This window comes from Leucopleurus acutus (assembly GCF_964270905.1).
Source record: "Leucopleurus acutus genome assembly, chromosome: 17".
NCBI lineage: Eukaryota > Metazoa > Chordata > Mammalia > Artiodactyla > Delphinidae > Leucopleurus > Leucopleurus acutus.
Window position 1 is genome coordinate 1,958,952 of NC_139159.1, and position 16,394 is coordinate 1,975,345.

The following is a 16,394-nucleotide window of genomic DNA, read 5'->3' on the forward strand; positions in this document are numbered from 1 at the left end:
GTCTTTAGTCAATGCCAGGCTCCTGTTTTATCTCTGATCCAAGCAAGACACAGAATTGGATGCCTTAGCTTTTTGACAAGGGAAGATAAGTGACAGAACATCCCAGGATCAATTTGGACTGTTTGCTAACGTATTTAAATGAGTCATATCAATGTTGGGTTTATTTAATTTTTCAAAGAATTATTCAAATATAACTCTCTATCTAGATATTAAGTTATTGTCTAATTAAAGTATTTAAGGTGCAAGAATTAATTTAAAATATCACAGTGTAATTCTCTTTGAAATATTTCCTTGAATCCACACTAACGTATCAAGGATAAGTTTCTCGAGCACATTTTCTCAACACACTGATTTTTGCGTTGCTTTAAAAAATATGTCACCAATAATATGAGAAGCAAAATAATGGCCGCCAAAGAGGTGTCGTGTCCTAATCCCTGGAACCTGTCAATATATTACCTTACACGGAAAAGGGGGCTTTTCAGACGTAATTTTGGTAGAGAATATTGCGACGGAGACATTGTCCCGTATCGTCTTGGTTTATCCAGTGAAATCACACGAGTCCTTAAAAGCAGAGAACCTTTCCAGGCTCGGGTGAGTGAATGAGAGAGAAAGAAATTATAGGGACTGTGTGACCATGGAAGCAGGGCAGAGATGCCTAGGTGCTGGCTTTGAGGATGGAGGAGGGCGTCATGAGATAAGGAATGCAAGCAGCCTCTGTAAGCTGGAAAAGGTGAAGAAATGGGAATGCAGCCTGCTGACATCTTGATTTCAGCTCCGTGAGAACGGTTGTAGACTGCTGACCAATAGAACCGTAATATAACAAATTTGTGCTGTGTAAAGCCACCAAGTTTGCAGTAATTTTTACATTCCTGCAACAGGAAACTAATGCAGGTGTTGGTATCTGAAGATGAAGCACCAGTGTAAAGTACCAAATATGTAATTATTTATGAATAAATGTAGATCCAGAGCCATCATGTAGCAACGTGGGTTTCCCCATCTGCCTTCTGCTATGAGTTTTGAGTGAAAAAGCAAGGAGTGAAGTTCCAACATCTTTTATAAAACATTGGCTGCCCCAGTGGAAGCAGGAGGAGGCAGAAAATGTCTCTCCTCCACTGTCTTAGTGGAGAACACCTTACATACATAGAGGATGGAGGAAAGCAGTTATTCCTCAGGTGCTGAGCTCTTCTTGAGGTTCTGTGGACACCCCCTCCATTCCAGAAGAGGAAGTAACCGTAGTTCATCTCAGCAGACATTCTTTGCAACAGAAGAAGCCTCTCGCAAGTTTTCCACTTTAGAGAGTTTTACATCACTGAGAATTTATTTGATAATTAGAATCAGGGTTTAGGATGGGGTTTGCTATAACAGCAGTTTTCCTGCCCCAGTGAAATAGTATCAGGTTTCTACAAAGTCATAAACTTTGACTCTATGTGTAGATTACCTCTGTCCAGATCTGTATTCATGATTGATTTGATTAACTGAAGTTAGAGAAAAAAGGTCGTGATTTTGCTCAAAAAGCTGAAAAATGCTTGTTGCTCTTGTTTGGTTTTTATTTATTCAGTTATTGGAGTTTTTATAACATCATTTCAGTTGAGTAAGAACTTAACTACAGCCTGGTATTAAGGAGAATGTATTATTTATGCAAACGTAGAAACTAAAAATACACTAAATGGAAATACAAGTTGAAAGTCCTGTAGAAGGAGAAACTAATTGTTCTGTTATGAAATATCTGTTAGTGACAAAAACGCTTTTCAGAAAAAACTATTTCTATATTTCAATGGCTTATTTATTTTCACGATGGTCCCGTAGTCACTGGTGTTTATCAGAATAGGAAATTAGGCCAAGCCTCACTATAAGCTCTCTAAATTTTTAGTAATCTGATTCCCTTCATAAACTTCTTGTATATGTGGAACTTATTGGGTTTTTTCCTCTGAAATTATGTAGTAGAAAAAAATTGTAATGTCAGTATAGCAATGAAATTAAAATGGATTGTAAGAAATGTGATTTGATTTTATTGCTTCCATATTAATTTCAAATACACGTTAGCTTAGTCTACTAAAACACGTTCCGTTGATCCCCACAGAATCCTCTACGATCCTACCTATGATGTCCTATTTGCATGCATATTTTTGACAGCAAAATTCCACTACATCTCTGCTACAGTAATACATATTTAAAGAAATACTTATATTGAAATATAGCATCAATGAAACCCCCAGGCCTGAATATTTCTAACCTGTAACTATTAACAAATCTTTTAGGTTATAATGATGCCTTAAGACTTTTAACCTCTTCAACCAACCATTCTGATGAGAGTTTCCTTTCTCCATAGATATTTATTTATCAGCAAAGGTATTTATTAAGTGACAGACGGGATTTCACTTTTCATGACCAGTTCTCATGCCGTGTCCTGCTGTTTCCGTGGCTGCAATCATGACACGTCCTGGGTGCTGTCACTGTGGGTTTGGGCACATTTTAATCTCACCACCAAAATGAGATTTGGCAAATTGCTTGAGATGTTGATTCAGCAATACAAAAGCAAGTATTGAAATTTAATTTAAAACATGGATTAATTAATTTGTGTTGTGAAAACCTCAGCCGTAGGAGGACGGTATTTAGACTCAGGCAGGGAGACGTTCCCTGCGGAGAGGTGTCTTGGTTTGTGCTGTTTGCACCCCGGCTTTTGCTTCCTCTGTCAGCCTCCCACTCTGAACATGGAGGGGTTCACAGAGACCAGTCAAGGTCACCTGCAAACCGCTTCTTCCTGCACCTTTGAATCTGCATTCTCCTCACCTCCTTTGCTCCCTGGGTCTCCTGTGCAGGATCGTTGGATCCTGTAGTTCCTACAAGTGGTGCCTCATTCCTTCCCCAACTCTTCGTCTTACTAAAGGCGGAGACACAGGCACCGAGCTTGTTCCCGCTGAGTTGTCACTTAACGCTCCTGCGTCTCTGTCCACATGCGTGCGCGCACACACGCACACGCACTTTCAGTTCAGCTCCACCGTCCAAAATATCTCCACCATGAGTCCTTCAGTAAAGCCAGGGTCCCCCGGGGCCCGCGGGGGGCGTATCTGAGGTCATGGTCAATCTCATCTCATCATCAGCTATCCTCTTCAGCTGCCTGGCCTCTCAGCCCCCAGGTGGTCCTGCAGGCGCCTGCATTCCTGCGGTGCCTTGCTGGTCCCCCTGCCTCCACGCTCTGCCCTGTGGCGGATTCTCTGCTCCTGCACACCTGTCCTCAAATGTCCCCTCTGGGAGACCCTGCGGTCGGTCACCTTGTGGGAAATGCCAGCCCCTTCGCAGCACTTCCCGTCTTCCCTTCCCTGACTCATTTCCCTCATTTCCCTTGCAGTCCCTTGCTCTATAGCATAACAGATGTTTTACATTTTTCTGGTTTAGTTCTCAGTCCTCCAAAGCGCAATCTAAGTTGTACTACTGCATTGTGTATTCAGTTCACTGCTGTTTCGCAGATGTTTATGACAGAGGCTTGAACAAATTACTGCAGTTTTGGAGTGGGGAAAGGAAAAAGGCACAGGTTACAACCAGCTGATGTTGTTACCTTTCTACACAGAATCTTTGCGTGCCTTTATGTCTGCTGTATCTCTTGGCAAATACGTATGTACATAATTCACAAGTACACATGGAAACCAGTGTATATGCATTCATATATGTATATATGTTGTTCTCCTCTTGAATTCTGAACTATACACATATATGTGTATGTATATATATGTGTATATATATATAGAGAGAGAGAGGGAGAGGGAGAGGGAGAGGGAGAGAGGGAGAGGGAGAGGGAGAGGGAGAGGGAGAGGGAGAGGGGGAGAGGGGGAGAGGGAGAGAGGGAGAGGGAGAGGGAGAGAGGGAGAGGGAGAGGGAGAGGGAGAGGGAGAGGGAGAGGGAGAGGGAGAGGGAGAGGGAGAGAGGGAGAGGGAGAGGGAGAGAGGGAGAGAGAGAGAGGGAGTTCTCCTCTTTAATTGTGAATCACGGTGGCCCAGATGTATTTTATAATTGTCAGAGAAAAGCCGGCCTAAGGAGAGCAAAGTGGTTCAGGTGACACCGACGGGTCTGCAGAAAGCAGGCCCCAGCCCTGTCCGTGCCCCCGGCCCCCTGCCGCTACCCGCTCCCTCGCGCTGGCACTGGGGTCCCTTTCCCCTTGCCTGATCGCTTCTCTCCAAAGCACCCTGGCAGAGCCCCAAGCTGCTAATCTCCATGTCTTGCGAGAAGCCCCTATAGCCAGCGCTCTGCGGTGACAAACCCGAGCGCTGGCCGTGGTCCCCGTGCGAGGGGCCCGGCGCTGCCCCAGAATCGCTGGCTCAGCAGAGGTTTTCAGGGAAGCGGCTGCAGGCAGGAGAGGAGCTGGGTTTTTGCAGCTGATGTAAACGTGACCAAAGTTCACCTGTAAACTCGCGATCAAGCCGGTTCCCTTCCCCATGGTGAGCAGTATTTCTTTCCACTTCTGCCTGACCACTCAGGGGACATTTAGCTCATTTTGCAACTTTATTTTGTTTCCATTTAAAGCTCTCCTTGAAATTCATTTTTGTAAATTTCTCCTAAAGGAACATTAACACAGCAAACGTTTTGTAAGAGCCTCCACAAACATAAGATCACCTGCTGGGACGTTCCTCAGACGGCAGGCGCCCGACGTAGCAGTGCGGCCGGGGAGAGTGGTCTTCCCGGGGAGAAGTGCCCGAGGGCCTGGCTGTTGCCCTGCGGGAGGGCAGGCCGGCCTGGCTCCCAGGGCGATGGTGGCCTTGAGGCCACATAACATTCAGGCTGTGACTGGACATAGTCTGGCCCGTTTCTTAAGCAAAATGGCCTCAGGTGCTGGGAGGGTGTCGCTGACCAGGTGAACAAGGGGCGGAGGAGACAGGAGGCACCCGTAGTAGAAGGCGGGGGGCCCAGTCCAGGCTCCACCCCAGAAGATGCTGAGGGAAAACTCCAGTGAGGTGCGCTGTGGTTGCCATGGCCACATAGCATCATCAGTGCAGACTCGCTTGTGTCACGGTCTCTTGGAAAGAAGATCAGAAGCAGACGTGGTTCTTAGGTGCCCTGGATGCTGCAGTCTGAAATAAAGGCCTGTGGATCGTAGAGGTGGTTGTGATTTGGGAGACACGCATCTCTGCTCCTTTGATTCAGGGATTTTTTAAAAAATAAATTTATCTATTTTATTTATTTTTGGCTGCATTGGGTCTTTGTTGCTGCGCGCGTGCTTTCTCTAGTTGCGGCGAGCGGGGGCTGCTCTTCGTTACGGTGCACGGGCTTCTCATTGCGGTGGCTTCTCTTGTTGCGGAGCATGGGCTCTAGGAGCGCGGGCTTCAGTAGTTGCAGCACATGGGCTCAGTAGTTGTGGCTCGCGGGCTCTAGAGCGCAGGCTCAGTAGTTGTGGCTCACGAGCTCAGTTGCTCCGTGGCATGTGGGGTCTTCCCAGACCGGGGCTCGAACCCCTGTTCCCTGCATTGGCAGACGGATTCTTAACCACTGCGCCACCAGGGAAGCCCTGATTCAGGGATTTGAGATGAATTCTGAAGGTCTGCAGGGGGAGGAATACCGCAAGGATTCTTATTCTCTGGCCTCTGTATCCATCTTTGATCACTGTGACCTCGGGAAACATCTGTTACTCCACCTGCTCTTAGTTGTAACATTTAAACTGCTGCTAATCAGCTATGTACACCCACGTACACACACTCAAGGGGTCGAAAAATGGTCTACCCCTTAAGCATAGAAATGCAACTGATTGTCATGCTGATTCGTATGCAGTGTTAAATTCACTTAATTCTGTGTTCCTCTCTTCAGCTCTTTGTAAACTTCTACACGTCTTGATACTGAGCTGAAGTGTCAGCTATTCTATTTTTATCTCTAGGTACGTGTCTTATTATTTTGTAATTTCCAGTTATCTGATACAAGTTTTGAACTAGTCATCTAAATTTTGAGGATACTGAGTATAGAAGTTTTTAACTCTGAACCTGGTACACCCAGAATCTGAACCTTCTATGCCTGTGTGCTTCCCCTATTGTCTTTTCTCTCCTGATTTTCTGAATTCTATTTAATTTTGCCTGCTTGTATGGTTTCTCAGTATTGCATAAAGAGTAGACGTTGCATGCAAAAGTCATATATGTGACTTGAGGCTCCAGAGGACATCTTCCTTCAGAGAGTGTTACTTTTATTTCTGGCGAAATAAAATCAGAAGTACGATTTAACCCCAATCAGGATTGAGTGCTTGTGAACTAGGCTCCCGTCCTTATGAGGCCTGGCCTGTTACTCATTTATGTTTGCTCTTATGTTGTATCCTGCTGAGTTTTTTCTTGGAAGGAACTGAAATCCAACATGTGTGACTTGAACCTTGAATCTACTGAGACCCACCATTTCAGCCCCCAGGAGCCAGCTCACAAGGGACAGACCCTGAAGCTGGGAAGTGACCCTGAAAGGGTCCTCACCCATCTGAGCTTTCCTTCCACTAGGAGCTGGGCTGCTTACGTCTTTGTGCCTTGATAACACTGAAATATCTTCTAAAATGGTTTTATCCTCATTTTAGGTTTTTTGCATCTTTTATTCCAGCTGTTCCTGGGAGTGGGATGGGTCTTCAACAAGCTTGTCCACCACTGTTGTGTTTGGAAATACCCTGTTCACCAAGAACCCTGCATTTCTTTTTCTCTTTCAAGTACAGTTGACCTTGAACAACATGGGGTTAGGGGTGCCAACCCCCTCTCCGTGGAAAATCTGCATATAGCTTTACAGTCGGCCCTCTGTAGCCAAGTTGCCTCCATATACACGGATCCACAAGTGTGGATTCAAGCAACCAGAATCATGTAGTCTTGTAATATTTACCGTTGAAAAAAATCCACATGTAAGTGGACCTTCACAGTTCAATGCATGTTGCTTAAGGGTCAGCAGTACTAGAAGTCTTTTCAACAAATGGTGCTGGAACAACTGGACATCCACGTGCAAAAAAAAGTGGACCTAGACACAGACCTTACATCCTTCACAAAAATTAACTCAAAATGGATCACAGACCCAAATGTAAAATGCAAAACCATAAAACCTCTAGAAGACAACATAGGAGAAAATCAAGATGACCTTGGATATGGTGATGACATTTTAGAGGCAGCACCAAAGGCAGGATCTGTGAAATAAATCATTGCTAAACTGAACTTCATTAAAAGAAAAACCTTTGCTCTGCAAAAGACACTATCAGTAGGATGAGAAGACATGCCACAGTTTGGGAGAAAATATTTGCAGAACATGTATCTGATATAGGACTGCTATCCAAAATATACAAAGAACTTTTGAAATTCAACAATAAGAAAACAAACAATTTAACTTAAAAGTGGGCCAAAGACATTAATAGATACCTTACCAAAGAAGATATACAGATGGCAAGTAAACATGAAAATATGGCCCCCATCAGATGTCATCAGGAAAATGCAAACTAAAACAACAAGATACCACTACACACCCATTACAATGGCCAGATCCAGAGCACCGACAGCACCGAATGCTGGTGAGGATGTGAAGCCACAGGAGCTCTAATCCGCTGCTGGTGGGGAGGCAGATGGTGCGGCCACTTTGGAAGACAGTTTGGTTGTGTCTTACAAAACTAAGTATACTTTTACCGTACATTTCAGCAATCACACTTCATGGTATTTACCTAAATTAGTTGAAAACCTGTGTCCACACAAAAAGCTGTGCATTGCTGTGTACAGCACTTTTATCATGATGGCCCAAACTTGAAAGCAACCAAGTTGGTCTTCTGTGGGTGAAAGGATAAGTAACCTATGCTACATCCAGACAGTGGGTTGCTCTTCAGTGATAAAATGAAACTAGCCATCCAGCCATGGAAGACATGGATGAAACTTAGATGTGTATCACTAAGTGAAGGAAGTCAATCTGAAAAAGCTACATACTGTTTGCTTCTAACTATACGCCATTCTGGAAAAAGCAAAATTATGGAGAGAGTAAAAAGATCATCGGTTTCTAGGGGTTGAGTAGGGAGGGATGAAAAGGCTGAGCACAAGAGGTTTAGGGCAGTGAAATTATTCTGTACGACACCATAGTGGTAGATACATGTCCCTACACATTGTTAAAACCTACAGAACGTACAACACCAAGAGCAAACCTTAATGTAAACCATGGACTTTGGACGATAATATGTGTCTACGTAGGATCAGCAATTGTAACAAATGTGCCGTCCGGTGGGGGGATGCTAATAGTGGGCGGAGGCACAGAGGCTGTAGGTATCAGGGCAGGAGGTCTTCAGGAAGTCTCTGTCCCGTCCATTCAATAATGCTGTGAACCTAAAACTGCTCTAAAAATTAAAGTCCATTTCAAACAAGAAAAAATAGTGTACAATAAAATGATCAAAATTTAAAGAATAAAATGTTGCTGTGCAGCACAGGCTTCATGTATTGGGTGTGTTTTCACAAGTAGCTTAAAAAAGTTTATGCAAATCAAAACGTGCCGTGAGATATCACCTCACACTTGTTATAATGGCTAAAATCAAAAGATAAGAGGTAAGTATTGATGAGGGTGTGGAGAAGAGGGAACCCTCCTACACTGTTGGTGGGAATGTAAACGGGTGCAGCCACTCTGGTAGACAGTATGGAGGTTCCTCAAAAAAACTAAAACTAGAGCTACCATGTGATCCAGCAATGCCACATCTGGGTATATTTTCAAAGGAAATGAAAACAGGATCTTGAAGAGATATCTTCCCGCCCATATCATTGTGGTGTTATTTACAATAGCCAAGATACTGAAACAAACTGTTAATAGATGAATGGATAAAGGAGATGTGAGTTTATATATATATATATATATATATACACACACACACACACACACACACACACATATACATATGTACACACATATATATGGAATATTATTTAGCCATGAAAATGAAGGAAATCCTGCCATGGATGAAGCTTGAGGGCATTATGCTAAAAGAGAAAGATAAATAATGCACCATATCACTTATATGTGGAATAAAAAAAAATAAAGTCAAGCTCCTAGAAATATAGGGTAGAAAATGATTTCCAGCAGCTGGGGGGGTGAAGGAAATGGGGAGAGATTGGTATAAGGGTGCAAACTTTCATGTATAAGATAAACAAGATCTGAGGACCTAATGTATACATGGTGACTATGGTTGATAACACAGTATTGTACATCTAAAATTTGCTAAGAGATTAGAATTTAAATGTCCTCACCAAACATATATATGTGTGTGTGTGTGTGTGTGTGTGTGTATACACATATATATATAAGTAAATATGGGAGTTGATGGATATGTTGATTAACTAGATGGGAAGCATTCTTTGACAATATATGTGTATATTAAATCACTTTAATAGTTTACTTTTTTTTTATATCCCTTCCTAGCAGGGGTATAGGGCTTTGGGGAACATACAGGAAGGAATGGGTAAGGGTATGTTTGTTCAATTTGTATCTAATGACTCTGTGAATGCTCATCTTAGGCCTTCCCTGATACCCCCATTACTTTACAGCTCTTGTGACTGGGTGTGCCTGATCTCGTGTTCATTACTGAGTAGGTGGCATCAGTGTTGACTAAGAACTCTACAGCCTTTCCCCCTATGTCCAGTGTCAGCCAGGGCTCCTTGAGGGTCAGTCAGAGCGCCCGCTTAGGAGCCTCTGGGCTCCATAATTCACCACCTGTTCAAACCATGTGCCTTGGAGGGTAGTGGCCAGGATCTGCCGTTTCCATCCCCCTGCGGGGTCTGTGAGGGATTCTCCCTTCCAGTGCCCCTCTTGTTTGGGGGTAGGCCGTTAGGGTGCATTCTGCAGAATTGGAAGTTTTCTGGGTATCATCTGCAACCCGAACACATTTAACCTTCCTGTGTAGTACACCCTGGCCCCAACACCGGCTGCGAGATGGAGGAAGTTGGCCCGTCAATGGGTCTCTAAGTTATAACACCATTATTTTATTACCCAGATTTTATTTTTACTTCCTGGGAATTGTTAATGGGCTTTGCTGGTGACACTTTGCAGTTTGAATTTTTAAATATTACTTATCTTGTTTACTGAGTGTTTTTGGTGCATTGAAGTAGAATGTCTCCTTTGCCTTGCCCTGGTTCTTATTTTACATTTTTATTTGTCAATTTATACCTCAATAAAGCTGAAAAAATAGGCAAGTCTTCGAAATATTTATCTGAAAAGTGTGTGATACATGGTTGGCAGTTCACTTGTCATTTCATAGGTATAGGAAACTATTTTCTTTTAATTCTACTTGTTTCTAAAATATTCTGTTTGAAATATCCTTATGCCTATATCGCTCATTTGTTTCTTTTTTTAAAATAAGATTAAGTGACACAGTTTTTCTTTAGAGTTATTATTTGCTGTGACAAGTGTAGGATGAACTTTCTGAAAATGCATTATGTCTCCTCAACCATATGATCGTTTCGCAGGAGTCAAGGTAATGATGAGGAACAGCAGGTGCCTTTTGGTCTTTCTGCAGAACTGAGAACAACCCTTTTCCTTGGCATAGAAAGCGATCAGGTCAATCTTTGGCCTGGAGAACAAGCATGAAGAAATATCCCTTGCAGATCCGATAATCCCATTTTTATTAGTTACATCCTCAGCTCATTCCTCCAAGCTACACTCAGTTCAAACTAATAAAATTGTATTTAATGATAATTCTTGAAAAATATCAATATATCATCCTTAATATTTCAGCTTCCAGCAAATTATAGATGTGGGAAGAGACAGCAAACTCAAAGTTCAGTCTTAGGAAGCTCAAATATTTCCTTCTCATGATTATGTAGACCACTTTAATCTCTTTTTTCCTCTTGCCAATGCAGAGAAGTCATAAACACAGAGAAACTGTAAGTTTTATCAAATTGAATTAAAATGAAAGACTGACTTAATTGAGAAATAATATAATGATTAAGTTGATGTAATTCATAACTAAAATTTTATATCATTGCAAGGGTCCCAGAATGAGAGGGCGATTTAACCCTGTCATTCGTTGGAACACTTTCTTCCTATAAAACTCACAAAACTCTATTATTTTTAATATGAGTTCATTATAAAACCATTATTAATAATACACACTGTGTGCTATTTTAAAAATGGGATTTTATAAACTATAATACATGTGTAGAAAGTCATAAAACATAGATGTACAGCTTGATTATTCAAAAGCCAAACCCCTGTGTAACCACAATCTGGGTCAAGAAAAGTGGCTTGTTCCAGCTTAGATTCTGTCTCCCCCTCTGTATTCTTCCCCATGCACAGCTGGCTTGCAGGCTTCTAGAGTAACTACTATTCTGACCGTTTGTCATCTTTACTGAAGTACTTTTTATTCCAACCAAGAATGCATTCCAAAACACGACTATAGTTTGTCTTAATCAAATCATATATATATATATATATATATATTTGATATAGGTTTTATATATATGTGTGTGTGTGTATATATATATATATATATATATATGATTATATATCTCCTTCTTTTATTCAACACTGTGTTCTGTGAGGTTCACTTCCGTTGTTCCATGTAACTATAACGTACTCGTTTTCCTTGCTGTATACTGTTCCTTTATGGTATCACAATTTGTTACTATATTCATCTACAGAATGTATCGTAGGGTACATGGTTTATGTTAAGCCATTTGTACATGGCTGGGACTAAGAATAATGTTACAAGGAACATCCTTGCCATGTGCCTCGGGGCACAGGTATACACACTGGGTTGAGTTTATATTAGAAGTGAAGGATCAAAGCCTCACCAGCTATCAGAAATGCATAATGGTTTAAAACTGTGATGGTTTCAGGTCTTCCATTTAAGCATCCAATTTATTTTGAACTGATTTTTTATACCGTGTAAGATAAAAGTCCAATTTCATTCTTCTGCAGGTGGATATTAAGTTTTCCCAACACCATTTACTGAAGAGACTATCCATCCCCCATTGTGTGTTCTTGGCACCTTTGTCAAAGATTTGTGGACCATATATGTATGCACGGGTTTATTTCTGCATTTTCTACTCTGTTCCATTGGTCTACATCTGCTTTTAGGCCAGTATCTTACTCCTTTGATGATTGCTATTTTGTAATACATTTTAAAATCAGCACATGAAATACCTCCAGGTTGTTCTTCTTACTCAGCATTGATGTGGCTGTTCAGGGTCTTTTGTGATACCCTGTGAATTTTAGGATGACCTTCCTACGTCTGTAAAGAAAGCCGTATGGATTTTGATAGGGATTGCATTGCATTGGTAGGTCACTTTGGATTATGGATATCTTAAAATACTAATTCTTCCAGTTCATGAACACAGATGTCTTTTTATTTACCTGTATCTTTAATTCCCTTCGTTAATGCTTTATAATTTTCAGCGTACAAGTCTTTCACCTCTTTGGTTAAGTTTATTCCTAAGTGTTTTATCCCCTTGTTGTTATTGTGAATGAGATTGTTTTCTTAATTTCCTTCAAAGACTTGTGAATGAACTCCTTCAAATAAAGTTAAAAATAGCTAAAGGGAACAAAATTAAGGACCAACGTGCAAACCTAGATAGTAATGGAATAACTAAATTTAAAAAGAAATGAGGGCTTCCCTGGTGGCGCAGTGGTTGGGAGTCCACCTGCCGATGCAGGGGACACGGGTTCGTGCCCCGGTCCGGGAGGATCCCTCGTGCCACGGAGCGGCTGGGCCCGTGAGCCATGGCCGCTGAGCCTGCGCGTCTGGAGCCTGTGCTCCGCAACGGGAGAGGCCACAACAGTGAGAGGCCCACGTGCCGCAAAAAAATAAAAAAACAAAAAAACACAAGGGGTTAATAACCTCACCCATTTAGAAAAAAGAAAAAAATAAGAAGAAATGAAAGCAAGGAAAAACTTTGAATCACATTTTAAAGCAGGTAAAATGTTTCCAAAGTTTAAAAATAGCATTTCTGTGTTTTTTTCCATTTTATTACCTAGTGTGTTCCATATATTTGTCATAAAAGATCTTAGCAAATGTTTTGAATAATCTGCTCAGTATTGTGTTTCTTTGAGGATTAAATCTGCTTTTGAAGGGAAAAGAAAAAAAGCAACTGTTTCTCTACAATATGATAGCAAGATAGACCATGTCTACTGGGTCTAGTGTTAATAGTCATTAATACCCACAAAGTTGTCTTTATGTTGGAAACAGGGACCAGTACAACATGTTTATTTAACATTTTTGCTTCTTCCTGTCTAACTGCTATGTTTATTATCCAGATTATACAGCTGTCCCTTGGTACCTGCAGAGGACTGTTTCCAAAACCAAACCCTGCAGAGGCTCAAGTGCCACAAACCCCTCTCCCACACCCGCGGGTTCCAATTTGCAAATTCAGACGACCGCGGATTGTGTGCTGTGTTTACAGTCCGCAGTTGGTTGAATCTGTCAGTGCGGAACGCTTAAATACTCAGGGCCGAATGTAATATGTTAATTGTCACCATAAAATAAGACATTCACACTTTCTAAAGCAAAAGAATCCCAACCTAATGGTTGCTGAGGCAACAAACAGCACAATAGATATGTACAATCTGCTTCCGAATAATTTTATATGTGATTCTGAGCTAATGGTAACACAACATTTAACTGCATTAACCTCCCTGTACTATTTCTCAGGTTGAGGACGACTTACGTGTAAATAGGAAGGTGTTTTGTTGGGGGATTTTTCCCCATGGAAAGCAAACACAAAGTTAGACTAGTGGTATACTGTAAGTCAAAATATTTCTCTTCTCGGAATATATTTGTCAGTTGAAAGAAAGCAGTGCCCGGTTGCTATGACTTTCAGACTTCATCCATCAGTATAAATACAGATACATGACATTATCCTAAATTTGGGTTAGCCCTATTAATTCATGAAAAAATAATAATTCTGCTGCATATGAAATTCTAGGCTGGTTGTTGTTCTCATTTGATACATTGAAGCTTATGTTCCATGGTATTCTGGCTTTCATTCTTTCTCTTGAGAAATCAGTTATCAACGTAATTGTTGGTTCCGTGAAGGTAACGTGTGTTTCTTGATAAACATTGATGGAAACATAAAATCTTATGAGTGGTTCACACTCATTTATTGAGGGTAAATCTGGTTAATATACTTTTTGCATGAATTAAACTGATAATTTTATGAGAAAATTAAAATACCACAAAAGATACAAAAAAACCACACAAGCCTGAAATGCGGCTTTTTTGACCGGTCGTCGTGTTCCGCTTCCTTGCAGATTGTCTACATGGGCTGGTGTGAAACACGGGAACAAGGTCCCCTGCAGGACAGCACGTACTCGCCGGCGTTCCTAGCCCTGAGGGGCTCGTGTCTTTACAAGTTTCTGGCACCTCCAGTAAGTGTTTCTGTTCAACATTCCTTATTTTTCCCATATTATCACAACAGAGTGACCTCAGCTTAACAATAACAAATGATATGTTACCAATATATTTCGAAAATAAGATACAGAAAAAAATAGAAAACAGTCCAAATGCTTCTGAGAATTTCTTGCTAAAGATATAAGTTCTGGCACTAAACATTGACTTTATAATCCTTGAAAAACCTAGAAGGCATTTCTGTGTCGACATTTATGACAGGCTGAATATGTTTATCTATATGGCACAGGTCTGTCTAAGTCAAATCAATGGTGTTTGTGATAATCTGTTACATCCCGTATCTCGTCATCAGGCTTCGTGTTAAATATGTATGGCGATCTGCTGCACCTGAGGCCTTGCTTTTGGAAACATGTACTTTACACAACAGTAGATTCTCAATGAATATTTATTGACTATACATATTAAAGCCAGACCACTCACTTACAGGTCTAATACCACAGAGGGTCTCGGCGGGATCAGGTTAGACTTGCTGTAATTTCGAATATCTATGTCTACACAAAGTTCAAATCACCCGGAAGACAGGGGAACAAAACATAAATATTTATACCTTTTGCATTTTTCCTACTCTGAATAATTTCTTATGACTGGACAGACTAATACGTGTTTCAGACACAAACAAGTGAAACAGCTTCACTGTGGTGTTTCACGATGTTCAGAACATGGTATGACTTCCTGATGTAAACTATATCTTTCTTAAAGATCAAAGCCAGCATGGATATGGTATCTAGTATTCTTTGCATGTAACAGGTGGTAAATGGAGAAAACACTATGACATGTGTGAAATATGAACACTTAGTATTTTCCATTTACAGTTACCCAAAATCTTGGCTATATTCCCCATATAAAAAAATGAATCCCACCCCTAAAAAACAACACTTAGTATTTATGTAGAGAGAATGCACACGCTACTTAAAACACATCAAGACACTGAGCAAAGGTAAATTGTTGCTTATAATATAAAACATCTGCTGAAATAGGGAGAGAAATGGTGTGAAACTTAGGAGAAAGGAAACAGAAACATTGTTGAAGGTCGAGGACGTCTAGGAGGAGAACCTCACAACTTAGAGATGGCCTAGAGCACGTGTGAAGCTCCAGGTGTCCACCACAGTGTATAATAAAGAGAAAAGCAGGGGCCATCTTTCTAAAACAAATGATGTATTAGTTTCTCATCTTTTCAAGGTGACCACGTGGGACTGGACCCGAGCAGAGAAAACGTTTTCAGTTTATGAGATTATGTGCAAGGTTCTCAAGGTAGGACCAGCAAGCACTGATGATCATAATGGCTTTTCCTCGGCCAGGAGGGGTTCTGGGCTAATAGGTAGTTCATGAAAACAAGTGATGCATGGATATGAAGGAAAATACAAGGTAAAGACAAAGAAAAGAAAAACACGTATGAGAAAAGGTAGAGTGAAGAGAAATGCTCGGCTTCGATAATTCTGAAGCAGATTCCGAGGTTCCTCCATGTGGGGGGGCAGTGGAAACAGGAGGAAGCTTGTCAGGGGTCCTTTGAGGATGAAGTAGAAAGTCAACTGGAAATAGTCTGAGTTTAAACCACAATTATTACCATAGTCCTATTTGCTGTGTAAAGTACAGGAGAGAAAGATTTGGATAAGACTTGGAATTAGAAAATACAGAAAATATAAAGGTATATGCAAAGAAAGGTATGTTTAAAATATGTTTAAATCCCATGGTTAGGTTGCCTCTCTGGGTGTGGAAACGAATATATAATTGTCATAAATCCGTTAAATTTCTGTGCTGTACACGGGATTGTTGCAATGGAAAGTCATTGAGAATTCTGTAAAATTCCAAACAGTTTTTGTGGCCATTTTTAAGAATCAGAATGGGAATGATTTATAAAACCTAAATAATAATCTCGTCCCTTTCCAATCTGGGGTCTGTAGGGTCGGAAGTACTACAGATTGATATTAAATCCGAGTTAAGGTTGACCTTGTTTGTGTAACCAAGGAGAACTAAGTTGTTCCTTGTGTTCTACATCAGTTACTTCTCTTCCAGTTAAAGAATCAGCGGAGTAGAAAATGCT

At 41.1% G+C, this 16,394-nt stretch overlaps 1 protein-coding gene across 2 annotated transcripts in view; it reads left to right on the plus strand.

The window, feature by feature from the left end:
• The window catches only part of SNTG1 (syntrophin gamma 1), a gene marked incomplete at both ends in the record, with an annotated part of 204,184 nt that overhangs the window by 133,383 nt on the left and 54,407 nt on the right, over positions 1 to 16,394 (plus strand). For both annotated transcript variants that reach the window (XM_082858570.1, XM_082858571.1), the window contains 2 exons: positions 14,197 to 14,313; positions 15,533 to 15,604. In XM_082858570.1, the coding sequence (XP_082714696.1) occupies positions 14,197 to 14,313; positions 15,533 to 15,604 (189 nt within the window). The remainder of the gene's footprint in view (positions 1 to 14,196; positions 14,314 to 15,532; positions 15,605 to 16,394) is intronic.